The sequence below is a fragment of the Sinocyclocheilus anshuiensis genome, unplaced genomic scaffold, assembly GCF_001515605.1.
Source record: "Sinocyclocheilus anshuiensis isolate Anshui unplaced genomic scaffold, SAMN03320099.WGS_v1.1 scaffold779, whole genome shotgun sequence".
NCBI classification, from domain to species: Eukaryota; Metazoa; Chordata; class Actinopteri; order Cypriniformes; family Cyprinidae; genus Sinocyclocheilus; species Sinocyclocheilus anshuiensis.
The window spans coordinates 711,709-734,422 of NW_015548244.1; the positions used below are offsets into that span (position 1 = coordinate 711,709).

General features: G+C 34.4%; 3 protein-coding genes across 4 annotated transcripts; 2 read left to right on the plus strand and 1 right to left on the minus strand.

The window, feature by feature from the left end:
• The first annotated feature begins 1,638 nt into the window (after positions 1-1,638).
• Positions 1,639-3,977, plus strand: LOC107655160 (transmembrane protein 258). Its single transcript, XM_016442584.1, has 4 exons — positions 1,639-1,749; positions 2,315-2,424; positions 2,529-2,657; positions 3,800-3,977. The coding sequence occupies exons 1-3, from the start codon at positions 1,747-1,749 to the stop codon at positions 2,653-2,655; spliced, it is 240 nt and encodes a 79-aa protein (XP_016298070.1). The 5' UTR covers positions 1,639-1,746; the 3' UTR covers positions 2,656-2,657; positions 3,800-3,977.
• Positions 3,978-6,575: 2,598 nt separating this feature from the next.
• Positions 6,576-11,869, minus strand: LOC107655161 (transmembrane protein 138-like). 2 transcript variants are annotated; one of them, XM_016442585.1, is made up of 5 exons: positions 11,698-11,869; positions 8,838-9,267; positions 8,395-8,566; positions 7,185-7,260; positions 6,576-6,926 (listed from the first exon to the last, which is right to left on the minus strand). In XM_016442585.1, exons 2-5 carry the CDS (start codon positions 8,963-8,965, stop codon positions 6,814-6,816), a joined length of 489 nt encoding a protein of 162 aa, XP_016298071.1. In that variant the 5' UTR covers positions 8,966-9,267; positions 11,698-11,869; the 3' UTR covers positions 6,576-6,813. The 2 variants fall into 2 exon arrangements, with proteins under 2 accessions (XP_016298071.1, XP_016298072.1); XM_016442586.1 differs by lacking the exon at positions 11,698-11,869 and adding an exon at positions 11,594-11,689.
• A 636-nt stretch (positions 11,870-12,505) lies between these two features.
• LOC107655133 (EF-hand calcium-binding domain-containing protein 4A-like) lies at positions 12,506-19,749 on the plus strand. The gene is made up of 8 exons (XM_016442556.1): positions 12,506-12,651; positions 15,903-16,135; positions 16,218-16,329; positions 17,410-17,530; positions 17,763-17,909; positions 18,029-18,143; positions 18,643-18,743; positions 19,016-19,749. Exons 1-8 carry the CDS (start codon positions 12,576-12,578, stop codon positions 19,167-19,169), a joined length of 1,059 nt encoding a protein of 352 aa, XP_016298042.1. The 5' UTR covers positions 12,506-12,575; the 3' UTR covers positions 19,170-19,749.
• Positions 19,750-22,714: the final 2,965 nt, after the last annotated feature.

Below are 22,714 nucleotides of genomic sequence, written 5' to 3' on the forward strand. Positions count from 1 at the left end.
TTCTTTCCATTTCCTTCTTTTACAATGTATATTCTTTCATTTTTAATGCATTGTTCTGACTTTAGTATGCTGCTCTGCATGCTATACTTTAAGCCGTAACCAATGATTGTGTTCAAAATCAGAGCGGATCTCGGTGGTTTCTCAGAGAATTTCTCAGACAATGTTCTAAACTTTCAGTGTTACTAAACAAAACTCAGTAGATTCATTCTAATTTCATTGTCTTTAAAATCCCCCACCCCTCTTTTTTTTATTTTGTTTGTCAAGAAGAAAAATGACCAGATTTATTGTCTTTCATGTAATCCAGCACTATGTAAATTTCAACACTATATTTAGAGTACTTTTGTCTTTGTTTGTTTCCTATCCTAGTACACATAACATTTTGATGTTCTAGATATTGTTTGAATATTTTAAAGCAATAAGGAAAGCCATAATCTAGTCTTTGTAAGGCTGGGTAATATGTGATTATGTTCGTCATGGTCAAATCATGAACCAGGAAAGTGTTGTCTGAAAATGTTGTGCACTAAAATTACAATTTCCATAATGCCATACTAATGCATGATACTGATTCTGAGTATAAAACATTTGGGATGATCTTTTGAAATCTAATATATGGTTATTTTTTAAAAATCATTGGGAATATCACATATTCTGTCATGAATAAACCAGCCTCTTGTGGAAGCACTTCCAAACTATGCACTGTAAATATTGTTTTTCTAATGTTTTCTGTGACATCTAAAACTCTGTAATATATGAAACGTCTTTTAAATGTTCTTGTGAGAATTCAGTTTGGTTTTTATTATTTGTTATAACTCATATCTTTCATTATGTACAACAGTATCCTTTATTTCTGTTATTTTTACTCGTCATTAGTTTTATAACATAATTTTACTACATTTATGATTTGTTCTCTGCTAATCATAAAATATTTGATTAAAAACATTACTTTTTTATTTTTTACATTTTAAATAACTTGTTTTAAGTGGGGTGAAACATTCCCTGTTTATCAATTACTGATATAAAATTACAAAAATAAAAAGTGTCTTATGTTTATCTTTACGGCTTTAAGCCCTGCAAGAACTAAAATATTAAAAACGGTTGATTCACTATTGTGTTTATGTTCGTTTCTCATTTCCATTGTTTTATCTGAGCTTTCTGAAAGCCTCTGTTGTATATTGATACATAATCGTTATTTTTAATTCATCTGCATAATTTGTCGTCTGACTTTTTTGACATGTATGTGTACTGATGTCGTAATACAAATGCATGCACGCATGTTGCATAAATAAAAAATAAATTCTGGATACTAAATTTAAATTTGTCTTTGTGTGAGAGCCATAATGAAATGACAAATACATTGTAGAAAAATATCTATCGTTTGGGAACAACAGGAGAAGGGGTTAAAGATGCATAGGATGCTGTTGTGGAATATCTGAAGGATACAGGGGTGTATTATAGGATTTAGATAGTAGTGCTATAATATTTATTTTGAAAAATGTTATTATTTTATTATAGTGCATTCATTGAGATATAATCCATACTGCATACTCCGACACAGTAGGTGGCGGTATGCACCTGATAAGTCATGGTTGCAATCCGCCATAAAACTAACGAGAAGAAGCTCTATCGTTCTATGGAGCGTTGGGACTTTTATTTTGTATTGTGCTGTTTACTCTCTCCTCTTCCGGTCACTCTTCACTTACGTGGCGGTTCTTGCTGTTTTTCCGGTCGGACAAATTCTGTCACACAATGGTAAATTACGCATGATTTTACAGCGAATTATTATATTTCCTAAACGCCAGAGAGTCCAGAAATGACTCGAATCTGTAAATAACGCGTCTAGTATTTTCTTTAATCGCTCCGGTCTTGTTAAATTGCAGCCGTTTGGTAGCTTTAGCTGTCAGCTACAGTTAGCTGAAGCCTTTTTTGCACTATAAATATGTAAATATGCATATTTTGAGACGTAAATATGTATGTGTATAAGCTTCATGTGAACATGTAACAGATGTTATGCAGAGAGAAGTGTTTTAAATCTAGGTTGCACCATTCATTTAATGAGTGTCTCAGTTTTCACATTCATGTATTTTATATAATCCACATTTCTGTGTTTATAAGTGATGTCTCTTTGGATGTCAGTAATGGAAAATCCATATCAGTTCAGCACTTTTATGCACCTGTTCTTTCCAGCCTCTTGATGTCATGAATATTGTTGTTTTCTAGCTGTTACCTGGTTTTTCAGCATGATGTTGGACATCTTCAGGTGTCTGGTTTCAGAAGTCGTGTCCACTAACCTGTAAATGACTGATTTTCTGTGCAGGAGTTGGAAGCCATGACGAGATACACCAGTCCGGTGAACCCTGCTGTGTTTCCTCACCTCACTGTAGTGCTGCTGGCCATCGGCATGTTCTTCACCGCCTGGTTCTTTGTGTATCCTTCACTGTCCATACCACTGCATTGTGCAATCAGAAATATGATTGTAAACTTTAGCCTAAAAAGGTGTTTGTGTATTTGCATCCTTGACTCTGTCGCAGATATGAAGTAACGTCCACGAAGTACACGCGAGATCTGTACAAAGAGCTGCTGATTTCTCTGGTGGCTTCGCTCTTCATGGGCTTCGGCGTTCTGTTCCTCTTACTGTGGGTCGGCATTTATGTCTGAAAGTGAGTGGCTTTACAGCAGTGCTATAAAAACATTTTCTTTTTTATTTATGGGATAAAAAAAATACAAAAGGTAATTGCGACGTCTTTATCTTACCATTCAGACCTTTTTCTTCGTGCAATTCTAAGTTTATATCTCACGAGAAGTCAGAATTGTGAGAGATAAATTTGCAGTTGGGAGGAAAAAAGTCAGATAAAAGTGTCGCAATTACCTTCTGTATTTTTTTTTTTTCGTGGCAGAAACAAACAAACAAACAAAATGAATTGCGAGATTTAGACAGAATTCTAAGAAAAACACTCAAAACTACAAGAAAAAAGTCACAATGTACTTGATTTATTTTAGGCTTCCATATATTACAGTTTTTATTGATTTTTTTAATTAGTTTTTATTTTTCAATTTTAGTTCAAGTTGTTATTTTTAAGCATGTCTATATAGTTTTTATTAATTTTTATTTCAGTTTTTGTTTGTTATTTTAGTACATGAAGTTAAACATAATGAAAATGAGAAATGTTGCCTTGGAATAAAATAAGTTTATATATGTATATATATATAATAATTATTATTATTGTTTTTTTATATATATATATATATATATTTTTTTTTTTTCCAAGTAACAAGTTTTTTTAATGGTGTTTAGTTATTTCAATATAAGACAAAAACTCAAAACTACAAGAAAAAAAACTTGCAATTATCTTTTTTTTTTTTTTTTGTGGTGGAAACAGGCTTCCATACTTTAGTTTTTATTAATAATTTGAATATTTATTTTTTTATTTTTTTATTTTAGTTTCACTAGTTTTGTTGTGTTTTGTCATTATTTTATTTATGTATTTTTTTCATTGATATGTAAATTTTATTCATTTGTATTTCAGTTTTAGTTTAGTACATCAGTTTAAAATCCAAAGTGAAAATGAGAAATGTTGCTTTGGAATAAAATACGTTTTTGTATTATTTTGTTTCAGTTAAAGTTTATTTTATTCCAAGTAACATATTTCAAGTTTTTTATGGTTTTAGTTAACTATAACATCGTTGGCCTGTAGCTTGATCGATTTATATATTAACCTTGAAATTACAGTATTTACAGTCCCTGAGTTTTCCAGACTGGACATGAAATATTTATTATATCTGTTGTATTTGTGTTTGTCAGGTTGTGGAAATGACATGTACAGGAAAACATTCCAAGGTGAACAGAACATTTTTTCTGGGACTTCAGGCTGTACCACAGAAGCGCTGGGATTTTGGATGGAGTTTGCACTGGCATGATGGGTGGGATTGTGGGTTAATATTTCACGAATAAAAATAGTTTTTGTTAGAAAATCAAAAAAGATTCTTGGTTTTCATTTGATGTGTCCACTGTTAGAGATGTTTTCATTCTCGAGGATTATTTTCTTTATTTAAATCTCTATATTTAGACATTTTACTGTGTTATTTTAATACTGTTAAATATTTAAATATAAATGTCTATATTTAGACATTTTACTGTGACATTTTAATGACCTCGTTTGAAGTCACATTGTATAAAAGTATCTGCTAAATAAATAACTGTAAATGTGTGTTCCATTCACATTCAATTATTCCATGCTTTTTTTTTTTTACTTAAACAATAGATTATGTAATTAAAATATTTATATTAATAGCAAGCATAGAAAAATATTATACAATCAGAATATATTTCAGTCATAATGTCTTGACACAGCGTTATGTCAAACAGCTTCACCAACAAACAGTGCTTGATCTGATTAATGATTCATTTGTTTCTTACAAACATGCAGCTTTTCAATTCACTAGACATTAACTGATGGACTGGAGTGGTGTGGATTGTGTTGTTTTTATCAGCTGTTTGTACTCTCGTTCCGACGGCACCCATTCACTGTAGAGCATCCACTGGTGAACAAGTGCTATATTGCTACATTTCTCCAAATCTGATGAAGAAACAAACTCATCCTAATCTTGGATGGCCTGAGGGTGAGTACATATTAAGATTTTCATTTTTGAGTGAACTATTCCTTTTGTTCTGTTATCCTATTAACAACAGTATGTTCTTTACGTTCATCCGCACACGATGTGAGGGGTGAGTTGGCCGAGTATTTGAAAACATAGCATGCTATTTGTGTCCTGCGGGCTGTTTGTGGAGCGTAAAACCCCAATCCAAGCTTAATCTGACTGAACAGAATAGAACCGTCTGTCAGCGTGGAGATCTCAGAGATAAAGCAACTACAGCCATGATGACTGAAAGAAATAGTTCACCCAAAAAAATAGTTAATCGGGTTAGATTTGGAGAAATGTAGCATTACGTCACTTGCTCAGCATTGGATCATTTGCAGTGAATGGGTGCCGTCAGAATGAGAGTCTATAAAAACATCACAATAATCCACAAGTAATCCACACCACTCCAGTCCATCAGTTAATGTCTTGAGAAGTGAAAAAAAATTAATAAATAAAATCCATCTTTGGGGCGTTTTAACTTTAAACTGTTGCTTCTGGACAAAATATGAGTCCATAATCCATAATAATGCTTCCTCCAGTGGAAAAAGTCCATCACCTGTTGTCCTCACATCAAAATCCATCCACATTGGTTTTCAAATGTTTTGGACTGTTTTGGCTTGTAAACGGTGTTTGATCTGTGCATATTTCTCTCCTGATTCAGATGAGACGACTTTTTCACTGCAGAAAGCAATATTATGGATAGAGGACTATTTTAGCTGAAAGCGACGCTTTAAAGTTAAACGCCTTGATGATGGATGCTTCTAACAAACATGCAGCTTTTTGCTTCACAAGTATAATGTGGGATTATGATGTTTTTATCGGCTGTTTGGACTGTTTCCACACAGAAATTTCTTCATATGTGACCCTGGAGCACAAAAGCAGTCTTCAGTCGCTGGGGTATATTTGTAGCAATAGCCAAAAATACATTGTATGAGTCAAAATTATAGATTTTTCTTTTATGCCAAAAATCATTAGCATATTAAGTAAAGATCATGTTCCATGAAGATATTTTGTAAATTTCCTACTGTAAATATATCAAAACTTAATTTTTGATTAGTAATATGCATTGCTAAGAACTTAATTTGGACAACTTTAAAGATGATTTTCTCAATATTTAGATTTTTTTGCACCCTCAGATTCCAGATTTTCAAATAGTTGTATCTCGACCAAATATTGTCCGATCCTAACAAACCATACATCAATGGAAAGCTTATTTATTCAGCTTTCAGATGATGTATAGATCTCAATTTAAAAAAATTGACCCCTATGACTGGTTTTGTGCTCCAGGGTCACAAATGAAACTAATTAATTTACATCTTGCCCGAGGGCGAGTACATGTTCAGCAAATTTTCATTTTTGGTTGAATTATTCCTTGAAGAACACTTCTGTTTGCAATAAATATGTAAAGTAAAGCATCAGCGACACGAATCAGGCCAATGGAAAATGTTTATTAGTACAACATCAGAAGTGACAGAAGAATACAATCTCTATTACAGCATAACAAGTGCACTGACGCTCTGCTCTTTACTCACTTTGTGTAGTTTTGGGTGAACAGTGAGGCACTTTGTTGATGCTCCGTCGACAATTTACTGAACATATGTCGAACGTGTGTCAGTTGGAGGATGTATATGAAAATATTACAAACAAAATGTTTAAAAAATGGGCACAATATACAAAAAAATACACAATTCCTCAGACCAAATTCCACTCGTCGTTTCAAACGCAAACTGAAGTGAACGAAATCTCTCGTAGTTCGACTGTAGGATCAAACTCTGTTCAAGCATTGATCCAAAACCATATAAAAAGACATTTTAGTACGTACTACAATGTTACACAACAAGATGTCTACGCAACCAACAGGTAAGAAGCCATTTATGATAATTGTGGCAGTAAGATCAGTACTATTGCACTAAGATGCGTTTAGAGACATTCAGACGTCAGGTTTCATGATGCTTTATTTCTCGTTGCGCTCCAGTCATTAAAAACACAAAATTAGATCTCTCCATTTGCCACTGTGCTCCATGGAAGCCATCTTGGCTCTTTCCTACAATTCTTAAGTTTGTTTTAAGGTGGCGGGGCTCTGAATGAGTCCATCCGTTTAGTTTCTTGAAATGCTTTGGTTGTGTGTTGTATTGCACAACGTTAACGTCCCCCGTGCACCACTTTGGGTTGGTTTCACTGTCGCGCTCTAGCGAATGTGTCACGGAGCCACGGGGAATCTTCGTAAAGTCTGGGGTCTCCCAGGTACTCGGTTGTGCGTTTGTAGAAGTAGTAATACAACACAGCAGCTGGGGAGATACAAAACCATCAACAGGCAATGGTTAACTTGTGTGGAAACCGCAAAACTGCTAAATAATAAAGAGCGATTAACTGTCTGATTGGAAGAAAATTGTGCCTCTGGTTTGATCACACCTCGACAACACCTTTTGTGTCATGAGAGAGAAAGGTTAGGCCTTGCAGTAAGGGATTGAGAGGTTCTTGACAGTGACCCTCACGTGAAATCCAATCGGGTTTTGGGTTTGGCTAACGTCTCACGGTCGGCTTACCCAGTCTCTGAAACACAAAGAGAACCTGCAGACCGTCCGTCCACACGAAACCATTGGACTCCATCCACCTCAGGTTCTGACAGGAAATGAACAGAAAAAAAAAAGTTAGAATTTTCGAAATACTAATATGGACAGAATTTTGGACGCAATATTAATCATTTTTTACATTTTGTTTATTTTACATATTATACAGTAATACATTTCTGCAAAGTCAAGTTTGGACACAATATAAATAATTTTTTTATTGATATACAAAAATAATTTTCTGCAAAATGGATTTAAACTGTGGAAATTAACAGAATAAAGGGAAATGGAAGTATTTTAGAAATACAAATATGTAAATACAAATTTTACTATTTTATTTATCTTATTATACAATAATAATTTTCTACAAAATTTCAGAAGAATGGCTTTAAACATGGGAAATAAACAGAATAAGGAAAAGGGAGTATTTTAGAAATATATATTTATACAGAATAAGTTTTGAACACAATATAAATACATCTTTTTTTATTTATATATTATACAATAATAATGTTCTGCAAATTTTTAGCAGAATGGATTTAAACATGGGAAAGAACAGAATAAAGGGAAATTTAAGTATTTCAGAAAAACATCTACAGAATAAATTTTGTTTTAATTTTACTTTTAATTTAAATATTATGCATTAATAATTTTCTGCAAAATTTAAGCATGGTGAGGAATTTACAAATTTTTACAAATGACATTTTTAATTTACCATTTTGTTATTTTAACTGATACATAATAATACAATAATAATTTTCTACAAAATTTCAGAAGAACTGAAATGAACACTTGAAATGAACAAAATGAAGTAAAATGAGAGTATTTTAGCAGTACAAATCTATTTTGGAGACAATATAAATATATATATATTTTTTTATTATATATACTATAACAATTTCTGTTAAATTTCAGAATTGGTTTAAAAAAAAGTGAAACGTGACTATTTTTTTTAAATTATTTTATTTTAGCTTTATTTTTAATTTAAATATTATACAATAATAATTTTCTGCAAAAGTGCAGCAGAATCGATTTAAACGTGGTGAGCGATTAATAGAATTTTACAAATGACTTTCTGTGCTCACAGATTCCATTTAGGACCTAGTAATAATTGGTGTGTGTGTGTGTGTGTGTGTGTGCGCGTGTGTGTGTGCGCGTGTGTGTGTGCGCGTGTGTGTGTACACACCATGACCCAGCAGTGAAAGCTAATGCTGAGGGTCAGGTAGAGTGCAGACAGTATCAGCAGCGCTCGGAACCGCTCCAGTAACAGCGACACCAGCCCCACCTGGAACACGTATGTGTTGAACATCATGAGGAGAATGATGATCATGTTAAACAGGATGCTGATGTCCTGGATTCTGCAGAAAGAAGACAAAACACAGATATGATATTAGAAAACATTAATGCATCTGCTTTGATTCAAAGCATCTTGCATTGCATTCAAGGTTTGCATTTGATCATTTCATCTGGGATGCCTGTTTGTTCAAGAAACAAGGTGTCTATATAATATTTTTGAAAATATGGGAATAAAGAGTGCTTATTTTCTAAATATTATCTGCTTTCTATATTGACCTAATCAGACTGATGCTATGAATAATGTGACTTGTGGTGCAATCTGTAACTCCTCACATGAAGAGCACGAGCTGTATGACCGCCGCGGCCCGCAGCAGTTCACTGAAGGAGTTGACGAACAGGTCAAAGGTCAGCAGTGCCAGCTGGATCAGCAGCACCAGCGAGTAGTTATTAGTCTGGAGCATATCTGCAGCGATCCGGAATATACTAGAAAACTGCACCACCACAGCCCTCCACCACTCTTCAGCAGACGTGTGACGTGGAGATCATCTCGCCGTGATTATATAGAGGAAATTCCATCTCACTTCCGCCTACTCCATGAAAAACCAAAGGACGGCGAGGACAATTGCTGGAGTTGTTCCACTGGCCGTTTAATCCTGGCATCAGCCATGCTGGATCAGTGACGAGTAAACATTCAGATGCTCGGGTGAATATTAATGTTCCTGAAGAGCTGAAATCCTCATCAGAGCGTGCTGAGATGTTCCTCCTGAATGGATTATAGAGAAGATAAATCACATCAGAAAAACATTCTCTATCCTATCTAGTTAGCTAGCTAACTAACTCTTTCTGTTGAATGTCTATCTAAAATATATCTATCATATTGAATGCCTGTCTGTCTATCTATCTATTTTAATTTATTATGCTGAATATCTATCTATCTGTTTATCTATGTTTGTCTGTCTGTCTGTCTATCTATCTATCTATGTCTATCTGTCGGTCTGTCTATCTATCTATCTATCTATGTCTGTCTATCTATCTATCTATGTCTGTCTGTCTGTCTATCTATCTATGTCTGTCTATCTATCTGTTTATCTATGTTTGTCTATCTATCTGTTTATCTATGTTTGTCTATCTATCTGTTTATCTATGTTTGTCTATCTATCTGTTTATCTATGTTTGTCTATCTATCTGTTTATCTATGTTTGTCTATCTATTTATCTGTTTATCTATCTATATATGTCTATCTATCTATGTCTGTCTATCTATGTCTGTCTGTCTGTCTGTCTATCTGTTTATCTATGTCTATCTATCTATCTGTTAATCTATGTATGTATCTATCTATCTATGTCTGTCTGTCTATCTATCCATCTATATCGATCTATCTATCTATCTGCTGAATGTTTATCTACCTATCGATCTATCTAACTTCTGAATGTCTATCTGTTGAATATCTATATGCTCTGAATGTCTACCAACCTATCTATCTATCTATCTATCTCTGTCTGTCTGTCTGTCTATCTCTATATATGTCTATCTATCTATGTCTGTCTATCTATGTCTATCTGTTTATCTATGTCTATCTATCTATCTGTTAATCTATGTATCTATCTATCTATCTATGTCTGTCTGTCTATCCATCTATATCGATCTATCTATCTATCTGCTGAATGTTTATCTATCCATCTACCTATCGATCTATCTATCTAACTGCTGAATGTCTATCTGTTGAATATCTATATGCTCTGAATGTCTACCAACCTATCTATCTATCTATCTATCTATCTCTGTCTGTCTGTCTGTCTATCTATCTGTCTGTCTAATCTATCCATCTATGTCTGTCTATCTATCTATCTGAATATCTGTCTGTCTATCTATCTATCTATCTATCTGCTGAATGTCTATCTATCTATCTGTCTGTCTATCTATCTATCTATCTATCTGTCTATGTCTGTCTATCTATCTATCTATCTATCTATCCGTCTGTCTGTCTATGTCTGTCTATCTATCTATCTATCTGTCTATGTCTATCTGTCTATCTATCTATCTATCTGTCTGTCTGTCTATGTCTGTCTATCTATCTATCTATCTGTCTATCTGTATCTATCCATCATGTTGAATATCTATCTCTGTTAAATGTCTATATGTCTGCTGACCTACCTGCCTACCTATCGATCTATCTATCTATCTATCTGCTGAATGTTTATCTATCTATCTATCTACCTATCGATCTATCTATCTAACTGCTGAATGTCTATCTGTTGAATATCTATCTATCTGCTCTGAATGTCTACCAACCTATCTATCTATCTGCTTAAGATCTATCAATCTATTTTTTTTAAATGTAAAGGATTTGTTACAGTTAAACATTGGTTGAGGTATGTCTATACAGTGTAATTATAAATAAAGGGGTGTTATAGGTTTATCTAACTGCTGAATGTCTATCTGTTGAATATCTATCTCTCTATCTGTTGAATATCTATCTATCTCTATCTGTTGAATATCTATCTCTCTATCTGTTGAATATCTATCTATCTCTATCTGTTGAATATCTATCTCTCTATCTATCTATCGAATATCTATCTATCAATCTATCTATCTCTCTATCTGTTGAATATCTATCTATCTCGCTGCAGGAGTGTCCTGTCACACTGGCCCGTGAGTCAGAGTCCTTCAGGTGTTGCACAGGAAGAGCAGCAGGTCACTGAGGGGATTACGGGTTAGTTTGCAGGAGATGAGACGCTCTGGGCATCTCTAATCTCCGTCTGATTCAAAACTCCACACAGTTTAGCCAGCTTCTCTCAACACTCCTGACGCTCACTATGAAATATCCACAGTACGCGGCTTCAGTCCTTAAGAATGAATTCGATTGTGTATAATGACAGAAGGCACGAGATTAGCTGCTGGTTCACTGGGTGAGTTCACTCAGGTCCTGTGTGAACTCTGAAATCTCTCGTGGTGGTGAACACATCTATCGATCATGTTGAACGTTTACTGTTTACAAACACATGGACAGACTGGTAAAACAAAAGAGTGCAATTAAACTCCACAACAAGATATAAAATGCATTTAATCAGTTCTAAGAGCGAAACTACTTAAAACCAAAATCATGAACTGCTTGTTTACTGTGATCAAGAGATTTAACAGCTAAAAAGGCTAACTGCTAACCAAACGCACACGGCTTTAATCTTTCACACACCTTTAACCCCGTGCGAGTCGATGCGTGTAACGCAAGTCGTCTTCCTTAATTCCGTATGAATCATAACATGTTCCGTCTGAATGGTAAAATCATCCTGATTTCTCTTGATTGTAGCGGAGAGTTTCTGACTTGAGCTGATCGCGGAGCACGAGCGCTGCCGCGTCTCCCATGGCAACGGCGCGGAGCTCCGGTTACCGTAACGATTGAAATATAGGTGTAGAATAAATATGTACAAATATATATTTAAATAATAAACATTTCCGTAATATTCTCTAATATAAAATAAATAACGTCAAGTTTAAAGTTATATAACCTAACCTTGTTTTGTTTGTTTTTATTGTGCATCAATGTGCATATCTTTATAAATGTAACGTTTACCTATACTCTTATTAATTATTTGGAAACGTAAAACATTTTTTATAATGTAAAGAAAGTTTTTGCTTCTTAAAAACGTTGTTCTGTTTTAAAACGGATGGGACTGGAGAGGCATCCAAACAATTTTGAGGAAAAAGCGAGGATTTATTATAAGAGTTACGGTATTTTGAGGCTAATAATAAACATTTCCGTAATATTCTCTAATATAAAATAAATAACGTCAAGTTTAAAGTTATATAACCTAACATTGTTTTGTTTGTTTTTATTGTGCATCAATGTGCATATCTTTATAAATGTAACGTTTACCTATACTCTTATTAATTCTTTGGAAACGTAAAACATTTTTTATAATGTAAAGAAAGTTTTTGCTTCTTAAAAACGTTGTTCTGTTTTAAAACGGATGGGACTGGAGAGGCATCCAAACAATTTTGAGGAAAAAGCGAGGATTTATTATAAGAGTTACGGTATTTTGAGGCTATTGGTTCTCTACTGCCCCCTGCTGGATGAACACTGGCATAACAAGACACCTGCCGATCACAGGTAACGCGCGACACACACCTGAGCAACATCGCACCACAGGTCTGGTACGTTCTGTTTCTTAATTGTAGTCATGTATTTATTTGAATGACAAATTAATTGATTTAACGCCAGTTTCTTCCGTTTTATGTTTGTTCAGTTAGTCTTAAACGAAAAGTGGAAAGTGCTGACATATGGTTTAAAATTATGCAGGATACCAACATTTGCCAGTCTACTAAAACTCTCTTAGAACAATACTTAATACATACTTACATTATATTATACATGCCCTTCATCTACTTTACAAAAGAGTACCATGGTATTACCATGTTTTTGGACATACACCTTCTAAACACCATGGTATATGTAGATGGTATGCATAAATATGAAATGTACCATGGTAAAACCTACCATCTAACACCACTGATCCCATGTATAAAGTTCATGTCTATTTTGAGTCAAAAATCCATTCTATAGACAATATGATAAAGTGTTAAATGTTCATGTACTTTATTCTGTAAAGCAGATGAAGTGGGTCATTGCACGTGCATTTCTGAGTGTTTCCTTCCTGGGTTTGCAGTTTCATCGAAACAAATTCATGATTTAACTTTGCCTGACAAGTTTGATTTATTGCAAGCGGCGTAAGGAAAATACTTTATTTATAATAGTTATGTATGATTTCCACACACAGAAAAAAAATGCATGTGTAGACTATATGTTTTCTTCTCTGAAGCTGACATATGGCTGTCAGACTTTATCTCTCAGGTGATTTTCGTGTGTAATTGTAGCAAAGCTCGGGAAGTTTATTTGACCTTGAGTGTTGCAATTCATCTATGGCTTTATTGCAGGTGTGTAAACATGCCATGCCCACAGGCTATATTTTGTTATATTCACACATATCTTGAATCGTGAAATCAACATGAATGTTTTGTGTTACAACATTGGCCCTTAAACGTATTTAGGTCGCAGAATGTCATTGCAAATAACAAATTGTAAGAATGCCACTAAAGTAGATAACAAAATATGACGCCAGCTCACTTCTCAAGCAGAATATTTGACTAAATGTGTTGAAAAATGAAAACCAAACATTCTGTATTCCAAATACAAACACTTAATGCAATGACATTTAAACTTCTTTGTAAATGTAAGCACACATACATCACGAGATGTCTATTTGACATCTGCATTTACATCTGCAAGACATATTATTTAAAGTGTTTGCTCATCTGCAATACATCTATAGGACGTTTCCTATCAGATGTCAAATAGACGTTTAGAAGATGTCTTTAAGATGTTTATGATTTAGAATGCGTGTAAAACTGACATCTTAAAGACGTCTAGCAGATGTTTGTACACAGCAGATGCTTTCCAGATGAAGCGATCTTTAACAGACGTCTTGCAGACTTCAAGGTCACATCTTGGCTATAATTAAATACAATCAAAACATCCTTCAGTATATAATGATGAGAAAACAGGATTTAAAAAATACACTGAAAAAAAATGAATAAATGAATCCCATCTTATAACACATCACATTTACACTTTCACAATCAGCATGTTTCTCGCAAACAGTTATTACTCTATCATATCCAAACAAGTACTTGGACCATTTTTTATAGTAGCCAGATAGCACAGGTATGTCTGCAAGATGTCTGCTTTATATGATCTGAGCATGTCGCTTTCCAGATATCACTGATTCAAATCAATCATAACCACACGGTGCTATTGTTCCAACCACAACCCAAACCATTAATTCATTAGGCAAATCTTTCATGTTTCATATGACCTGTGGTCATTTCATATGGAGGTATTTCCCTGCGTCCAGCCCTCATCCGCATGGTTGAGAGAAACTCGTGAGAAACTCGTAAGAGCTCTGAATGCAGTCTACAGTATGTAAACCGAGCTAAAGTCTTTATTTGCATTTCACTTTGTTTTTGCACACACTCCCTCTCTGTGCACGCACGCACACACACACACACACACACAGTCCTGTCACATGACTTCATCCTGTTTTGCAGTTAATATCCTGGAGATCTGTGGAAAGAAAAAGAAGTTGAAGAGAAATGAATTGTGGCATGTATGTGTGCATGCCTAGATGTTGATTGTAATTTGACAGATGACCATTGGTTGCTTTGTTCATGGAATGAGAGGGAGTGTCATAAAGCCTAAGCCTAAATCTTAATGCCACGTCTGTTTCTCCTTGCGAAATTCCCATGTGCTTTGATGCTGCCATGTTTCGCAGCAGCCTGCTGATTATGTAACAAAATGTCATATAAACATGGACTTTTGCATTCGATCAAATCATTAACCATGTTATAGGGCTTCATATTTGTGTGAATCGATTAGGGATTGACCAATACGTCGTTGAGGCAGACTAACTGAACATTATTTGGCCACTTTTAGATCACTTTTTTGCAGATTATTTATTTTTAATAAACACGTGTCAGTTTTGACATCTACCAGCAACCTTGGCTGATAATTGATTCTTCCCAAGACTAATAAAAAAAAAGTAAGTAAACAACTCACACACTTAGATATAACCAATTTGTTACATCAAAATAAGACTTCAAATAGCCTGAAAACATGATCAATGGGAGTTTTTAGTGAGTAATCAGCTTTGTGAACTTTAAGGTAAATCTCTGTGGCTGAGTTCTGTTTTCTTTAGTTCGCATGTAAAATCCCAAAACCATCCATGTGATCACAACTGCTACATAATATCAGCACAAACACAGTCGATATGGCTTGCATGTGGGGGAATTACAGCCAGGTTATATTGACTGTCTCAGGTTAGAAAACATGGCACCTGTTTGACGGACTGTTTAACATCCTGGTTAACGATTATTTGTCAATATGTAAGAAGCAGGATATTACAGATGTCCTCAGCATATTCCATTAATGAAGGTGACTTTAACCGATTAAATAAAGTCAGTGTTTAACTAAATCACAGTTTGAAGTGCAATAATATTAATGAATGCTAAGTTAATGTTCTAACCAGTTACGACAACAAATTTCTAGCATCAAGTAATTTTTCCATCCTTACTAAAAGTGAAAAAGCTGGGTCAGGCAACATTTAGAACATATTTAATGGTTAATATGTAGGCATGATATTAACAAACAATGAGGGCAAACAAATAGAAACCAAGTGACCAACAAAATGTCTTGTTTTGTGTTACTTGTCACACTTGTGGCCATTTAGAGCAAGAACTATGAGATAAGATTGTGCCTTATCATTGTTTAACCTGGTTTGACCACATTTGCAACATTTCTTACCAGCTCCATATTTGTATTCCTGTCCGTCTGCTCTCTTTGTGCAGTAATGTCCAGCTGGTTGAAGGACGGGGTGGTGTTGGAGGGGACGGGCAGTGGTCAGATGTCGCCCCGCTCCAGACTGCGGAGCCCCTTGCCGAGTCGGACAGCGAGGTTACATTCGTCCAATGATGCGACCTCTCCTGACTCAGACAGACAGGACAGAATGAGCAAAGCTAAAGAGCTCTTTGAGCTCTGTGATAAAGAGGGGAAAGGATTCATCACGAAGAGAGACATGCAGGTGAGACTGGACATGTGATTTCTGTAGTAGTGGTTATACTAGGAATGTGTTTAATGTGTCTTCTCATGTTTAAATCCACCAGCGGCTTCAGCAAGAGCTTCCTCTGTCTCCTGAGCAGCTGGAATCAGTGTTTGAGAGTTTGGACAGAGACAGAAATGGTTACCTCACACCCCTCGAGTTCCACATGGGCCTAGGTTAGTGTGTATTTGTGTATTAATATTTTCTTTAAAAAAACTGTGTATAAAGTTGTTTAAAAAAAAAAAAGTGTAATTGTTATTAAAATTAAGACAAAAACGTGTGTGTCTGTTTATGTATTTGTGTGTGTGTATATATATATATATATATATATATAACACATTTTTAAATAAACATAAAAAGTTTTTTTTTTTTTTAACGTTTTTTTTATATTAAAAATATATATTTAATAAAATAAAAGAAATAATAAAATAATCATATTTATTTATTTCTGAGTTAATAACTAGTATTATTTATTTATGTACTATTATTGTATTTATTTCAGGATAAATTATAAAACTGTAAAAACGGATTATTTTTAAATAATTTTTTTCTTTTTCAGTTTTCGTTTTAATTTGAGTTTGTTTGAATCATTTTATTATGTGCTGTCATCATTTTGATTAGATTTTTAAACATATTTTTACATATTTTTGTGACCTCTGAGCAATAAATGTTATATGCCTTTTTGGCTGAATTTGGACGAGTTTTTTTTTTATATGTTTCTATGTAGTTTTATTAATTTTTTTAATTTCAGTTTTAGTTTTATTAATTGTAGCACCTAAACTTATTTCAGTTAATTGCCAATGCAACATATCTGAAGTATTTTTTTTATATATTCATATTTTATTTCAGCAGTATTTTATTTAACGAAAAGTATGTTTAATAGATTTATAGCTGGACACCACTTTCTGTATTAAACATACAATATAGCGATTTCATGTGTTTCATTACATATTTCATACCATTTCACATACTATTTTTGAAAGTAGTATGCACTATATAGTATACTATGTGTAGTACACTGTGAAAAATGTTGCTGCAATTAGTTATAACATCTTAAAAGTTGTTGAGATAACCTAAATATCCAGCTTAACTAAACTTAAGTCAAGCACAAACACTTAATTTTTGAAGTTGAAACAACACATTATTACTTCATCTAATGTTGAATTTTAAATTGTGGTAACTAATCGCAGCAATCATTTTTTACAGTGTATGCATTAAGATGTATGCCTAAATTAAAATCTCTCGGTCTAAATTAGGAGAGCTTGTTGGTTCTGGGCCAGAGGAGAGAGCGAGGAGCGGAGAGGAGAGAGTAGAGCCGACGGAGATCCGATTCACACACATCCTCATGGAGCTGGGAGCTGATAAACTCTTCAAAGAGTGAGTAAATATACACAGCTATGGTCACCACTGTGTAACAGATAAGATAACAAGTCAACTGTGCTTGTCTGTTTGAGGTTTAGATGAATATTGACAAAGCCATCATACTGTCATTGTACACATTTAAGTTAACATTTATGGGCTGCATCGGCCAAACTCTGCTTTTTTCACTAACACTTTACACAAAGTTTACACGAGCTTTTTGGGTTGTTCATGTCTGTCTGTGTGTTAGTCAGTGGGAGCTGTGTACTCTGTGGTGTGAGCTCCAGAGGGACAAACCTGAGCTGTTGGATGTTTTGGAGGAGGTTCTTTCCTACACTGTCTCTCATCTTCAGGATGCACTCAAAGAGAAAGACAATTTAGAACAGGCACTGCGCAGGTCAGCCCTCACCGAGGTCCTCAGGCCTCATTGCACTCCTTTACCTGTTGTAAAATAAACATGTCTTTTTGTATGTCTTGAGATAAATGAAATGTGCTGAGTGTTTAAATGTCCTACAGGAGAGAGGAAGATCATGACCGAGTGGTTCGGTCCATGTATGAAGACATGGAGAGTCAGTTAAAAGAAGAGAGAGAGAAACGACAAGCTCTGGTAAACACGCACTGTAAATATGAAGTACGGATTGAAGTTTGGCAAAACTTTAGAAGGGGAAATGTTATTTTAATTAGAGAATAGTGCTAGTATTAGAGGAAATTATGATATTGTTCATGGTGGTTATTATAATGATTATGGTAATGACAGATTATAGTGATAATATTGTTCATGGTGATTGTGATACCAATGGTGATGATGGTGATTATGATGATGGTAATCATATAGTTCATGGTGACTGTGATAGTGTTGGTGATAATGATATTGCTGTGATGGGGATAATATTATTGTTCCTTGTGATTATGGTATCAGTGGTGATCATGGTGATCTCGAACCTTTCAGTGAACAGTTTTTAAAAGAGCAATTTTTTCTTAATGTGAAGAACATATGCCTTTCTCCACTATAAAGGACCTTTTGTAGAATGGAAAGATTCTATGGATGTTAAAGGTTCTTCATGGAACCAAAATAACTTGTGACAAACAAATAAACATAAGCTGCTATTTCCTGATGATATGCTGTGCAGTTTTCATGTCTGACTGTTTCTCACTACAGAGAAGTCCTGAAAGTGTCCCGAAACATGCAGAAGGAACGGGAAAGCCTCATGAGACAGCTGGATCTTCTCAGGTAGGGCGACCCAACTGAAACGGTCACACCTTTATGATGTAGTATGATGAGTGTTCAAGAGTAGGCATGTGTGTATTACTTTTATCTGAAAGATAAGGCTGTAAGAATCGACCAATCAAAATGGATGAAGGTTTAAGATGTTTGATCGATCATTAGTCCATCTCATTGACAACTAGATTTGTTATCTATATATTCCAAGGCTGTAAAAGTCCTGTGAGGAGGAGCTTTAGCTTAAAAATGTAACTGGAATTCTCTCTGCTTCTCTTTTGTAGAGACATGAACAAGCGTCTTCGGGATGATAAAGATGCCCAACAGACACAGAAGATGGTTAGTCAAAAATACCCCTTCATGTCTCCCACTCCTTACCCACCGTGCCGCTGTGTTCACGCCTTCTCGCCGTGGGTGCGCTCTGTTTACCCATATTAACCCTGCCTTTTGCCCATATAACATTACCCACAATGCATACAGCTAAATGTGAACGGCTACATTCGTCTGGATGTATTTCTGTGAGTTTCCATGAGCCCATGTTTCTTCGGGAATTTGAAAGTTTGTGGATGATGCCAGCCACACGCTCTTCTGGAATATTCACATTTTCCAGGTGCAGCTCTGGTTAGTTTATTCTCGGGAGAGCTTGTTCCATTCGTCAGCCTCTAAGAGGAACAACTAATGACTTGAAGGAAACTTTGAACTCAACGAAGACCTTGTGTGGAACATTTGAAATTGTGAATATGGAATTTAGCCCTGTTCTCCAATCAAACGGGTCACATTTGGAGAAAGATTGTTCCTTGTTTGGTCTGTTATGGAAACAAGTGTGATTCCAAAATAATGGTTATTTCTGTTTCAGAAGAGCCTTAATCACTTAATGCCCCTCATTTTTTACAAAGAAAGTCAGTCAAAAAATAAGAAAAATACCATAAATAACATTTAATTTGCAGATTACATTTCAATGCCTTGAAATATATGGCCCTTTACCTCATTAACTCTGATTTTATACATTTACATTTTTTTGTATTTGTAGTTTAGTAAAGTTTTGTTTGGTAGTTTCTTTTGAAATGAGCAGTTCTGTCCAATGACAGTTTATGTGTTTGGTCTCTGATTGACGCAACAAGAACAAAATGTAGATTATGATCAGATTTTAAGTTGAACAAATGGATATGTTGTTAAATAAAAATGTTTATTCATCTTGATTCATGTCATCATTTTGGATCATTTACATTCATGCACATATACACAAGTGCTGTTATTTCAAAACCAGTCTCAACCTATGTCACATATTTTGCATAGAAAATCATCTTTTATATATGTGACCCTGGAGCACAAAAGCAGTCTTAAGTCGCTGGGGTATATTTTTAGCAATAGCCAAAAAAACATTGTATGGGTCAAAATTATCAATTTTTCTTTTAGGCCAAAAATCATTAGGATATTAAGTAAAGATCATGTTCCATGAAGATATTTTGTAAATTTCCTACCGTAAATATATCAAAACTTAATTTTTGATTAGTAATATGCATTGCTAAGAACTTAATTTGAACAACTTTAAAGATGATTTTCTCAATATTTAGATTTTTTTGCTCCCTCAGATTCCAGATTTTCAAATAGTTGTATCTCGAACAAATATTGTCCTATCCTAACAAACCATACATCAATGGAAAGCTTATTTATTATGTATAAATCTCAATTTCGAGAAATTGACCCTTATGACTGCTTTTGTGGTCCAGGGTCACACACACACACACACACACACATATATATATATATATATATATATAAGCATTGCAAATACTTAAACAAGTGCATCACATGAACCCAGTTTTGCATCAATTACTGCTCTGGGAGACCGATATGCATAGTTTCTACAAGATAAACTATATACTAGACTTTTCTCAATTTTCATTCAAAACAATCTGCATTAAAGCTGAAGCTAAAATGTCTTTCATATCTGGTCAACTGTTCCTCAGACAGCTCAATTGAAGAACCCTTCACGAAGGAATCCATACTGGAAATCGGCAAAGAGGTGGGTATCTAACTAAACCTCATACATGCTATATTAATGCACATAACACTCTATAAAGAGACATATATGGATATACATACTGTATATAAGATGTGCATTTTTAAACATGGTTATAGCTCTTGCCAGAATTGCAGTTGCAACTGTACACTTTAATTGCAATTCTGAGCCACAACCTTTAATGAATACTGATACTTTCCAGATCATTTGTCTTTGCCAATGCTGCAAAATGTAATTTAGCATCTTAAAACATTTATGTTCCCAATTTTTCATTCCTGCTGATGAAAACAGATCACACACTTTTTTTTGCAGTGCTATTTCAGTATCATTGATATAACTATTATACACTCTAAAAAATGCTGGGTTAAATATAACACAGCGCTGGGTTAAAAAGGGACAAACCCAGCTATTGGGTTGTTTTGACCCAGCAGTTGGGTTATATTTAACCCAGCATTTTTAAGAGTGTAGATTTTATTTATTTATTTTTTATTTAATTTCCATTTGTATATTTTCATTTCATTTTAATAATAAAAAAATATATATATTTTTAACTTTAAAGTTTTAGTAATGTTGTTGTGTTTTTGTCATATTTATTATTATTATTATTCTTATTATTTCAAAGTGTGTCTATATATTTCTTATTAATTTGTATTTGTTTTAGTTTTAGTTATTTTAGTATTTTAAGTTAAACTTAAAGAAAATGAGAAATGATGCTTTGGCAACGAACTGAAATAAAATAAGTTTAATTTTTTATATTTTCTTTTATTTCAGTTAACATTTATTTTGAGTACAGAAGCAGGTTTTAGCAGGATTTATTTATTTATTTATTTTTTAGCAATGATAGAGGGCAATTCAAAGGTATTTTATAATTCCTATGCATTTTTTTGTTGTATTAAAATAATTGTGATTCATTTTAAAGGCAGCTGATGGAAAACCCAAATGACGAGCCTGAGTATTCAGACACCTCTAACAGATTCAAGTCCGAAAAGACTCTCTATAGCTGAAGAGCGAGAAGACGAAACTACCTGCCAGTCTGCGAAAACCACGCTACTTATGTTTTTACCGTAAAACACTACTTCACAACTTCTTATTAATCTCTGTATGGCTGTGTCTTGGATGCAAATGAACCTCAGATATTTGCATGACAGTAGATTACTCACTTTCTGTCACTTCCAAACACTACAAAAGATGTTCATAAATTCTTGATCTTAACAGTCAATCAAATATTTATCTGCATGATGTGGCTCTCCAGGAAATTCTTCCTCTCTTCTTCCTCCTCCAGAGCTGTGGCCCGCAGGTGTGTTTAAGGTGGTGTTTTTGGGGAACTCCGCTGTAGGAAAGAGCTCATTCATCCATCACTACTGCAGCGGTCACTTCCCCAATAACTTGGCCTTGACTGTGGGTGAGACGCTTGATTTATGCCCAGATACCGTTGACTTGATTGCAAAGATACTATTTAAACTGAGCTGGATGTTGACATCACTGAATTCAATGATGAACTGTCTTTAACTGAAAAATTGTATGTTTACTATTGTCATTTTGCATTATTGACACACTATTTTCCTAATTAATGCTGTTCAGTTGCTTTGACACAATCTGTATTGTTAAAAGCGCTATATAAATAAAGGTGACTTGACTTGACTTGACTTATGCTCACGCTTAGCTTCATTCCTTTTGTGTGCTGACAAGTCATGTGATGTTTGATTGACAGGACTGGATTTTCAGGTCAGGAGCCTAATGCTTGATTCCACACCAGTCGCTCTACAGCTATGGGACACCGCAGGGCAAGAGAGGTCAGATGTCCCAAAAACGGTTTATAGAACCAAGAGACTGATTTAAATAATCTACAATGCCAGATGAGTTCATTTATTTAAAACCTCACAGGTGAAGATATACAGTGGGTACGGAAAGTATTCAGACCCCCTTCAATTTTTCACTCTTTGTTATATTGCAGCCATTT